This window comes from Mus musculus, chromosome 6 (genome assembly GCF_000001635.26).
Source record: "Mus musculus strain C57BL/6J chromosome 6, GRCm38.p6 C57BL/6J".
Taxonomy (NCBI): Eukaryota; Metazoa; Chordata; class Mammalia; order Rodentia; family Muridae; genus Mus; species Mus musculus.
Window position 1 is genome coordinate 124,829,503 of NC_000072.6, and position 11,098 is coordinate 124,840,600.

Below are 11,098 nucleotides of genomic sequence, written 5' to 3' on the forward strand. Positions count from 1 at the left end.
AGGCAAGACGCGCGAGATCGGCAGTTGGACCCAGCCTGCCTCCTGGCGCTCCACCCTCTGCCCCCACTCAGCGAATACCAATAAAAAGCGCCGCGGGTACAACTGATGGCCGAAAGGACCAATCCTGCTCTCCCAGGGCAAGTGCTCATGTGGCGGTTCCAGGAGGGCTGGGAGTTGCAGGAGCTGTGATTCAAGGACTCTAGAATGCCTTACGTGCAGAGCAGAAACTGTGAATTGTTTAAACGCATTGATTACTGAAACTTTGCCAAGGACTCGTCCAATCAGAAAGCACTTGTCTTGGTATTTGAAAAGCAGTAGTCAATGAGGCGATTTTGAGAGATGCGTGATAACTCCGTCAACCAATAAGGATGGCTGTTTCGCTTTAGACAAACCATATTAACTCCGTCTCCAGCTGGCTTTGTGCATACAGTCTGATAACTCATTCTATTTTGTTTAATGAAACAGAAAGGCCGAGTGGCACCCATCAAGTCCACCGCTGTCAGGCTGATACTAAACAAAAGTCCCCAGCTCACGGAGCCACCACCGGAGGGCAAGCCAGTCCTCAGCCCATTGGCCAGTCCTCATGATAGACATCCTTCAGACCAATGGCTTTCTGCTCCGGAAGGCGCATTTTCCACAACTGGCCTATGAGAGTCTGCTTCGGCTTAGCCAATAGGGTCGGGGCAGGGGGCGTGGAGGGAAGTTTGAAACTCCGGGCTTTGGGAGTTATTTCTCTAGCTGGTGTTCGGGCAGAGGTCGAGCTGGGGCCCGGTAAGTAATGTGAATGAATTAGTGGTTAAATACGAAGGCTCCCGCAGACCTGACTGCTCTGTTAAAAATCTCCATTCGTTATCCTTGCAGAGTTCTCTGGGCTAGCGACCCGGAGGTTCCTCTGCTGGAAGCTGGGAAGATCGGGTGGGTATGGGGTCAGAGGTCCGACACGGAAGCAGTAAGCTCTGAGTCTCTTCTGACGGACGTCCCTTCCTCTGCATCTGCACAGCCGGGCCCCGTCCCCAGCCCCAGTGGAGATGGGTTCGACTCAGAGCGTCTCAGGCACTCCAGCACGGCCTCTGCCACGCAACAAGCAAGTGGCTCGAGTAGCAGACCCTCGTTCACCTAGTGCTGGCATCCAGCGCACTCCTATTCAGGTATACTGGGCTGGGCTGGGGAATGCAGGGAGGCTGTCTGGATGCGGGCCTCTGCCTAGCTTGTTTACATGAGCCCTCATTCCCACTGCCACTGGAACCCTACTTTCTCCATCCCTCCCCCTTTTATTATTTATTTTTGAGGCTCTAATATAATCTTGTCATATCTGCCTGTCCCTCCCTCCAAACCCTTCCGTATACCCCTCCTTGCTGTCTTTCAAATACATGATCTCTTTTTTCATTAGCTGACTTTCTGCCTTTTTTTTTTTTTTTTTTTTTTAAAGACGGGGTCTCACCATGTAGCCCTGTCACAATGGAGACCAGGTTGGCCTCAAACATATAGAGATCCTCCTGCCTCCCAAGTACTGAGATAAAAGGCATGTGCCATTACCGTGCCTGGCAACTTTCTGCATTCTTTAACCTGCACTGGGCAGTCGCAGGTCTGGCTAGAAATATGGGGAGGAGATAAAGGTCAGGGCCCAGACTTTTTTTTTTTTTTAAAGATTTATTTATTTATTTTGTATATGAGTACCCTGTTGCTGTCTTCAGACACACCAGAAGAGGGCATCAGATCCCATTACAGATGGTTGTGAACCACCATGTGGTTGCTGGGAATTGAACTCAGGACCTCTGGAAGAACAGCCAGTGCTCTTAACCGCTGAGCCATCTCTCCAGCCCAGGGCCCAGACTTATTCTAACCTGTGGTATTGACAGGTAGAGAGCTCTCCACAGCCAAGCCTACCAGCAGAACAGCTGAACGGTCTCAAACAGGCACAAGACCCAGATCCCCGCTCTCCTACTCTTGGCATTGCACGGACACCCATGAAGATCAGTGGTCCAGGCAAGTGATGGGCTCAGGGGGTGCCTGAAACTGACACCTATTCTAGGGTGCTTTCACCACCATTTTTGTTTTACTGGGTTGTTGTTGTTGTTGTTGTTGTTGTTTATTTATTTGGTTTTTTTTTGTCTGGGGTTTTAACCAAAGGTCTTAAGCATGCCAGGGTTTCTATCCTCCTGTATGGGACCTTTCTCACTTAAAAACATTTTCTAACACAGATTTGGGGGTGGGGGTGGAGGCCCACACCTGGCACAGTTCACATGTGAAGGTCAGAGGACAATTTGAGGGAGTCAGTTCTCCCCTTCTACGTGTAGCTTCTTGGCCTCCAACTAGGGCCATCAGGTTTGCTAACAAGCTCCTTTGTCCGCTGATCGGCTGTTTTTGTCTTTTCCCATTTTCTTTTTAAGTCAAGGCCTCCCGTTGTATCCCAGGCTGGCCTGGAACTTGAGGCAATCCTACTTCAGTACTGGAGTGCTAGAATTGTACCTGGCCGGGACGCCACCCAGCGCTTATCTCCGATCTTCTCCAGATCATTTTCCCCCCATCCTGGTTTCCCCCTTCCCGCTCCCCTTCGCTCTGAGCAGGAGCCCGACGCCCCCTTATCTTCCCCTCCTTGATTTGGATCGGGAAGCTGCAGCTTCTCGGCCTTCTTTCCTCCAGACCCTCAGTGCTCACTGGTGAAAGAGCTGAGCGAAGTATTGGAGACAGAAGCGTCGGAATCGATTTCCTCCCCAGAGCTTGCTCTGCCCCGGGAAACGCCTTTATTTTATGACCTGGACCTGTCTTCAGATCCTCAGTTATCCCCTGAGGACCAGTTACTGCCTTGGAGCCAGGCTGAACTCGATCCCAAACAGGTGTTTACCAAGGAGGAAGCCAAACAATCCGCAGAAACTATAGCTGCCAGCCAGAACTCAGACAAGCCCTCCAGAGACCCAGAGACTCCCCAGTCCTCAGGTACAGAACCGAAGAGCAAGATGGAGGGAAGAGAAGCTAGAGTCACGTCCTGGGATAACGGAGGACAAGTAAACTGTAAGCCCTCGACTTTAAGTCCTTACTCTAACAAAACCTTTCTTACCACAGGTTCTAAGCGCAGCAGACGAAAAGCAAACAGCAAGGTTCTAGGGAGGTCCCCTCTCACCATCCTGCAGGATGACAACTCCCCTGGGACCTTGACACTACGACAGGTAAAGGAAGAGGGGGGTGAAAATTGTCACCAAGTATCTGTCATGGGCTGGAGAGATGTCTCAGCAATTAAGAGCACTAGCTGCTCTTCCAGAGGTCTGGGCTTCAATTTCCAGCAACCACATAGTGGCCCACAACCACTATATAAGGGGTCTGATGCCTTCTGTCATGCAGCCATACATGCAAATAGAGCATTCATACGTATAAACAAAAAAGAGTATCCCTCATTAAAGTGGGAGGCCGCTTTCCCCAGCTCTTGCCTCTGCCTCCCTCACAGCACCCCTCTGGCCCCTCAGCTCATGTCCTGCCTTCTACAGGGTAAGCGGCCTTCTGCCCTCAGTGAGAACGTTAAGGACCTAAAGGAAGGAGTCGTTCTTGGAACTGGAAGATTTCTCAAAGCTGGAGGAGGAGCACGGGAGCCAAACCAGGACCACGACAAGGAAAATCAGCATTTTGCCTTGTTGGAGAGCTAGGGCTGTGCTGGAGTCATCCCCAAGGGCACCAAAGAAAGCCCTGTTCTGATTCCTCTCAGGCACCAACTCTGGTACTTGGACATCGTTCTTTTAAAATGTTTTATGTGTTTCCTGTATATTAAAGTAGATGATTTTAAATGATGCTTTAAGAAGTTAGAGCAAAGCTACACCGGGTCTTGTGTGTATAGAATGGCATCCTAGGGGCCTGTGAGACCTGGATAGATCTCTCTCCTGCCACTTCTGAGCCTCCTTTATGTAGCTTAAGCTTTGATGTCCCCAGAGCTCTGCCTTTGGCCCTCTTCACTTCTTGTTTGGGTTTAGCTATTGCTTACCTGCTTGTAATTTCCAGGTCCCCCTCTCGACATAAACACTCAACGTTAGTTCCCCTAAAATAAGATTCATGATCTTTCCCTCATTGCCTACGCCTCTCCCTGTGGCTGGGGAAAGGTGGTCATCTCCTAGCTACTCAAGCCTAAGCCTCGGCTTTGGGCATCATATTGAACATGACGTGTCTGTGAGGTTGTCACTAGGGCCTGGTGATTATATATTCTTGTCGTCTTCTCCCTTGTCTTGTCTTGCCTGAAAGAGGGAGGGAGGGAGGGAGGGAGAGAGAGAGAGAGAGAGAGAGAGTGTGTGTGTGTGTGTGTGTGTGTGTGTGTGTGTGTGTGTGTGAGTTTTTGTTCATGTTAGATGATTACTCTGTTACTGAGTCTGGTTCCCCTTGCATCTCTTACCACCTGCCTCATCCCTCGATGGGCCTCTAGAGGGCCAGGCACTTCACCGCTGTTGTTAGGGCAGTTTTTCTGACAAGCTTAATGAGCATGGTACTACCCCACTTGAATGGCCTCCTCCAGGGCCCTTTATCATCCAGCTCCTTTTCAGGCACGCACACATTACGAACTGTAGTCTGTAAGATTCTGTTAGATGCCTCCCACCACTTAGCCCACCCACCCCCCAGAGACCGCAGCCTCTGCTCCAATCCTTCCTGCCCACATCTGCCTAGTACTTCTCCTTGTTCCTAGCACTTGTTAGAGCTTGTTGCCCATTAATGGGACCTAGGACTTCTTGGAGCACAAAGGGCATGGGCGCCAGACATCACAGAGGTACCAGGATGCTACATTTTATTAGGTAATAAGAGAGAACAAAAGGGCAGAAAAGGAGAAAGCGGCGGGAAGGAAGCCAGGAGACTAGGAGCCACATCCATAGTCATGGGCTGAGCACTCTGGCCATTCCCCATCTGGACAAAGGCTACTGGTAACCCAGGAGGACTCTAGGGTGGGGAAGGGGTCCATTCTTGTTTATTAAGGGAGAGGCTGTGAGGGCTGTGGAGAGGAGAGGCCATGGCAGGAAATGGGGCAGTTCTTGCCCTTAAGTCCCTGATGCTTCCAAAGGCACACTCCCATAATCCCACCTGCTCTTAAAAGGAAGTTTACTAGGAATGGCCCCTGGAGTATAGGAGACTGACCCTAAGGAGACGGGGCATAGGAGGAGCCTGCTGAGAACCTTCGTGGCTTCCCACCTCTTCCTCTAGCCTCCTCAGTTCCAGATTTTGAGGAAGCTGTCCCAGGAACCAGTGGCCACAGCCATGCCGTCAGCAGTGACCCCCAGGCAGCTGACTCTGTTGTCATGGCCAGAGAGTATGCCTGAAGGAGAGAGAGAAGTCAGCCTGCTCTGCCACAGTGTGTGAGGCTCTGGGTGAGCACAGAAGCCCTGGCTTCGATGGACTGGCCCTGATGGAGACCAAGGAGCTGACGGAGGGTTAGCCCCAAGGAGAGGGTTTTCTTGTCAGGCCAGTTCCTCCATCGAGAACTTGAGTCACTGGTGGGGCAAGGGTAAACTGATTAGTAATGTCAGTATGCTATGAAGAAAGCCAGGGCCACTTTGAAGAGCCCAAGGACTCCTTTGTTTCTAGATTAAAAAAAAAAAAAAAAAAAGCCAAGGCCCAGGGGAGTGACAGGTATAGAGGACCTCAAAAAGTAAGCAACTCAGCAGGCTTTGGGCCTGTCTGGGGGTTGTTTTATTCAGCTCTTGGTCTCTCCTGATAGAAGGCAGGCTGTCCTTTTCCACTTTAGAGTAGACCAATGCTAGACACGCCCTTAGGCGAGCCTGGACCCTGGTGCTCGGTACATCCTGATTGACTCTCATCCACACATCTCTGAGACTGTCCCTTAATGGATGGCCCTGGAACTGCAATACTGGACACTTGAGGTACACAGGATTGAGGGTGATCAGAGGGACGGGTACAGCACTAGGCAGGGGAAGGGCTGCTTAGAGTACTTTCTGTTGAGGGAACGCGGTCTTAGCTTCAGAAGCAAAGGGTGTCGGTTCCCAAGGCTCCTGTCAGGCAACAGTTAGGGATCAGTGGTGAGGAGGTCCCCGTGCCGACAACTGAGAGGGAAAGAGGGAAGGCTGGCCAGTCTGGGGCCGACCCTTACCTACACGCTCGCACTTCAGAGAGTCCCAGACATTGCAGTTGAAGTCATCATAGCCTGCAAAGAGCAGGCGCCCACTGAGCGAGAAGGCTACTGAAGTGATGCCGCAGATGATGCTCTCCTGGGAATAGGCAGTCAGTTCCTGGTCTGCCCTCAGGTCAAAGAGGCGGCAGGAGGCGTCATCTGAGCCAGTGCAGATGGCCTCCCCGTTGGGAAAGAACTGAGGATACAGTTAAGAAGAGGTCAGGGCTCAGACCTGGGGCAGCCTTGCCTTCCTGCCTGCTTCCTGGCTCCCACTGGGGAAGAGTGTATAAGCCATTTCTCCCAGTCTCTGGGTCTGTTTCTTGGTAGGGCGAGGCAGCCAGCTGCATCGAAGTCGTTAACTGACTGTGTTCTTGTAGCTCCTTCGGCCAGTGATTCCGGCACCATAGGCAGGCATGTTGCCTGCTCCCACGGTGCAGGCAAGAGAACCAAGGTCTCCCAGGGTCACACACACAAAAAGATCAGATTCCTACTGCTACTAACCCTAATGACTAGATCAGGGTGTGTAAGAATAGCCCAAGGTCCAGGCATATAACCTGAACATCATCACAGAGAATAACAGGTTTGCTTTGAGGGGAATTATAGAGAACTGGTGTACCCTCACCAAAAAGACGCAATGTTGCCAGGCAGCGGTGGCTCACGCCTTCAATACCAGCACTTGGGAGGCAGAGGCAAGTGGAGCCCTGAGTCTGAGGCCAGCCTGACCTACAGAGCTAGTTCTAGGATAGCCAGAGGTATGTGATAAGACTTTCTCTTGGGGGAGGGTGGATTTTTTTAATCTTGACTTAGGGCTGGAGAGAAGGCTTAGCAGCTAAGAATCCTTGCTCTTGCAGAGGACCCCAGTTCATCTGCCAGCAGTCACATGACAGCTCATAGCTATAACTCTGATTCTAGGGAATCCAACACCCTCTTCGGCCCTCCAGGAAGTAACTAAGGGGCATGGAGCCAGGATATGTGTAATGTACTCTCAGAGAACCCAGGGCTGAGGCCCTCGCATGTAGCTTGGTGGTAGGGTATTTGCTTAGCATGTGGAAGCTCTGACGGACGTGAAGCTCTAGCTCCACACACAGGACAGAGGGAAGGAAGGACCTAAGTGTGACTGAGTGGGTGTGCACGTGTATGTCTGAAGCAAGTGTGGCAAAATGTTAACAGTGAATCTGGGCGAAGCAGACACGGGATTCCTTGTCATTGGCTTTGAAACTCTCCTACAAGGTAAAGTTATAAGGAAAGGGCTCAGGGGCACTGTGGAAGTGGGTGAGGTATGTATTGGGGTTTAAGGTAGTTGCTGAAGGTACACGTAAGAGACTCACACAGATGGCATTGATGTCTGACTCATGGCCAGTGAAAGTCTGACGACAGGTCCCTTCCCTCACATCCCAGAGCTTCGCGCTAGCATCGCAAGCTCCCGAAATGAAGAGTTTGTAGTCTGGGGACACAGCCAGGCTCATGCAGTCACCAGTGTGTCCCACAAACACTGTCTTCTGCTGTCCTGTCTCAATGTCCCACAAGGCACTGCCAGGAGAGAGGGAGCCCATCACAGAGAAATGTCCCAGTTGCCCAGGACAGGGTAACCTTCCTCAGCTCCCGGGGCATTCAACCCTTACCATGTGGTGTCCCCAGAGCTAGTCACGATGTTGTTGTCATCCAGGAAGCGGCAACAGGAGAGATAACCTGGAGGTGGTTAGAAGGACAGCACCCTGGCTCAAGGTCCTGGCCATAACTGGCCAGGGGCCTGGACTTTCTTGAGCCCCTACACAGGGAAAGAGGACGGCTCACCTGTGTGAGCAGAGAGCTCCCGGCTGACCTTGACATTGCCCTCGCGGGATTTGAGGTTGTAGATTGAACACATGTTGTCCAGCCCCCCACATGCCACAAAGTTCCCTGATGGTGCATAGGCACAGGTCATGACCCAGGAGGAACGCAGCGGGATTGCATGCACCTGTGTGGGAGGGTAGATTTGGGGCACGTGGAACCAGTGCTTCAGCCAAACAGGACAAAGATTAGGCGTGGCATCCCCAGGAAGGATGGAGGGTCAGCAGGGAGGTCTGGTACCTTATTGGTGGTATAAGTGTCCCACACGATCAGCTTCCCATCCTGCGAGGCACTTACGAGCAGCCTGAGAAAGAGGGCCCCTGTGTCATCTGTCCCTCTTTTTCCCTAACCCCTCACCCCTTTAGGCTCCTCTGGATCCTCACTTAGAGTCAGTGGCCCAGTGCATGGCATAGATCTTGGCCAGATGTCCCCTTAATGTCCTCCGTGTCCGCATCTGGACTCGGCCCACCACCTCCAGGCCAGACACAAGCTGCAGAGAAAGGGGTGTTGGGTTTCACGTGTCTGCAAGAGCCCCTGCTCCACATGAGCGTCTGCTGGGGACCAGGCACTTGAGCAGATGCCCCAATCTTAGAGAAAGAGGCCCTGGTCTGGAGTGACTGAGCCTCCAATGGTAGACAGGTGCTGGGCTAGCTTGTGGCAAGTTGCTAACCAGTGCTATATAGTGTCTCCATACCGAGGGGGAGGAGGAAGAGGAGAACGTTCTAGTGTGGAGACACTCTCACCTTGATTTTCAGGCTGTTGGTATGAGGTCACTACACATAAACTTGGGGAGAGAAACACACGGTGGTGTCAGATTGGCCGGTGCCTCTTCTCATACACCATGGTGGCACTCAGCCATGGCATCACCACTGCCGGGGACTGCACTGCTGAAATCCAGTTCTCCACTCCACACAGCCACAAGCAGCCTCCTAGCTACCAAGCCTGAGGAGTCTGCAGACTCGGTCTGCGGTACTTTGTCACCTTCAGCAAATTGTTACACACACCTTTCCCTGAGCCTTTTATCTCAGAGTTGCCATGGAAATCATGTAGAATTATGTAGTTAAGCGTCTAGCCCAGTGCCTTTCTCATAATGCTTACTCTTATGTACATATTTAATACAACCGATTCTGTTTATCTTTTTTCCCCTTAGTACTGTAGATTGAACTAGGGCCTCAGTATGATAGCTAAGAATTCCAGCACTAAAATATATCCCCAGACCCTTTCTGCTTTTTTTCTTTTTTAACATAATATTTCTATTCATTGGTAATTTCACACAGGCATTTTGGTCATATCTGCCCCATTCCTCCTAACTCCTCCCACGTCCACCCTTTACCTCCTACCCCCACACAACTTCATGCCTTCCTTTTTGAAATTTTTCTCATAACTCAACTTTTTTACTTTTTATTTTGAGCCAGGCTAGTCTTAAATCCACCCCGCAGCTCAGGTATGCTGTGAGTTTTCACTCCTACCTCAGCCTAGCTAGATTACAAGTCTGTGCCACCTGACATGGCTTGGGCTATCAATTCTAAGAAACAGTAGTAGTTTGTGTATCACGAAGAAAGAAACAATAGGCTAACAAGGTATCATGTATTGTTAGATGCATCTCGACTTTAGAAAGCTCTGTGAGAAAGCATGCATCTTAAAATCAATGAAATGTCACTTTAGACAGCTGCCAGTTTGAGTCTAAGAGAAGTCCTGCTCGCCCTACCCCCATCACTGTTCAGGGTGAAGGCCAGTCTATGTCTTCCGTATCCAATATAATGGCTGGCCCAGAGCAGATCTTAATGGATGTTTGTTGAATTAATTCATGAATGTCTTTCCTCCCTTCAAGGACAGGATGTGCTAAAAGCTCAGGCAGCAATATGTTGCTGGTCCTGAAGTCCTTGCTCAGTCCCCTCCCCTCCTATCATGCCCTGCCTCAGATGGGCAGAAGGTCTCACCTCAGCCAGAGTGATGTCCGCACAGGCTTTCCTGGCATCCTGCGGGGAAAGTGGGCATCAGGGAGGCTGTGCTAGGGCAGGGGGCATGCATATGCGCCTCACATATGGGAGGGCATGGGGCTCTGCAGTTGGGAGGTGGTTTCAAATGTGAGGTCTGGATTTAAAGTCTCTGAACCCTTCTAGATGAGAGGTGTCTAAAGTGTCACCCAAGAGTGAACCCAATCCCTCCCAGGCCACACTCCCACGTGTCCTGAGTTCTGTTCTCCAAGGTCCCCAGGACGAGGGCTCTGGGGTTACAGCAATCTGCTTCTTGAGTTGCTCCGCCTCCTGCCTCAGCTGCTCCATCTCCCCCATGGTGCACAGGTCGAGGGGTAGTTCCGGCTCCTGCCAGGGACATGAAATAGGTCCCCGTCAGACCATGTTTCTGTTCTTTCCATCCTGCCCTACTCCTGTGATGGGGGGCTCTCCCTCCTGGGTATCAACCCCAGCCCTGCCTGAGCCCTCCCCATGGGCCCCCGATCCCAGAGGGTAGAGCCGGCCAGCTCCCTCTTACTTGGGCTCTGGCTGGACTTCTCCCAGGTTTCCGCTTCCCGGGCGCCTCCTCACTGTCTCAGCTGCGATGCCTGCCTGTCACCTGCCCCCCTCTGCTGCCAGAGGAGCTGGCCTGGCCTGGCCCTGACTGAGAGGGAGGGGGGAATGACAGGGAAGGGTAAGGCCAGCAACAACCACGCCAGGCAAATGAAATCAGCTGGCAGGGGTGGGGGAGAGGCCAGGGAGGGGAGGTATGTGGCTTCCAGAGACAGGTCAGCCTGGAGGGGTGGGAAACAGGCCCGTGGACCAGAGAAGAGCAGCACCCCTCTTATGCAGCCACAAGAAGGGGGGTGGGGATAGAGGGGTGCTTCCACGGTCAGTCCGCCAGCAGAGATAAGAGCATCAGCCCACGGATCAGAGACAAGCCGTGAGGATTACTGGTTGCGTTTGGGGAAGTAGAACAGGAGCAGTCATAGCTCCAGTGACCTCCCCAGGCCCTAGCCCCAACCTGTGGTCATGATCTTGGCCTTGTTCAGCAAGCGGGCCAGGAGCCAGAACAGGAGGGTGACAGATGACCCTGTTGTCAACACTACAAACCATGCTTCCTCGTTGAGGGCTGTGGGGAGGGGTGGGGAGGGTCCAAGCAGAAGCTGAGATTAGATGGGCTGAGCAGGATAATCCCTTTTCTCGACAAGCCCCGACC

General features: G+C 52.0%; 2 protein-coding genes across 3 annotated transcripts; one reads left to right on the forward strand and one right to left on the reverse strand.

Moving 5' to 3' along the window:
* The first annotated feature begins 27 nt into the window (after nucleotides 1–27).
* On the forward strand, nucleotides 28–4,199 carry Cdca3 (cell division cycle associated 3). Of its 2 annotated transcripts, XM_006505564.4 has the most exons (7): nucleotides 28–771; nucleotides 862–915; nucleotides 1,001–1,148; nucleotides 1,860–1,986; nucleotides 2,644–2,937; nucleotides 3,064–3,167; nucleotides 3,483–4,199. In XM_006505564.4, exons 3-7 carry the CDS (start codon nucleotides 1,029–1,031, stop codon nucleotides 3,636–3,638), a joined length of 801 nt encoding a protein of 266 aa, XP_006505627.1. In that variant the 5' UTR covers nucleotides 28–771; nucleotides 862–915; nucleotides 1,001–1,028; the 3' UTR covers nucleotides 3,639–4,199. The 2 variants fall into 2 exon arrangements, with proteins under 2 accessions (XP_006505627.1, NP_038566.1); NM_013538.5 differs by lacking the exon at nucleotides 862–915 and having other exon boundaries at nucleotides 674–771.
* Nucleotides 4,200–4,737: 538 nt separating this feature from the next.
* On the reverse strand, nucleotides 4,738–10,773 carry Gnb3 (guanine nucleotide binding protein (G protein), beta 3). The gene is made up of 10 exons (NM_013530.1): nucleotides 10,418–10,773; nucleotides 10,162–10,248; nucleotides 9,865–9,903; nucleotides 8,308–8,414; nucleotides 8,165–8,228; nucleotides 7,889–8,051; nucleotides 7,717–7,783; nucleotides 7,423–7,624; nucleotides 6,074–6,290; nucleotides 4,738–5,281 (listed from the first exon to the last, which is right to left on the reverse strand). The coding sequence occupies exons 2-10, from the start codon at nucleotides 10,216–10,218 to the stop codon at nucleotides 5,175–5,177; spliced, it is 1,023 nt and encodes a 340-aa protein (NP_038558.1). The 5' UTR covers nucleotides 10,219–10,248; nucleotides 10,418–10,773; the 3' UTR covers nucleotides 4,738–5,174.
* Between the last annotated feature and the right edge of the window lie 325 nt (nucleotides 10,774–11,098).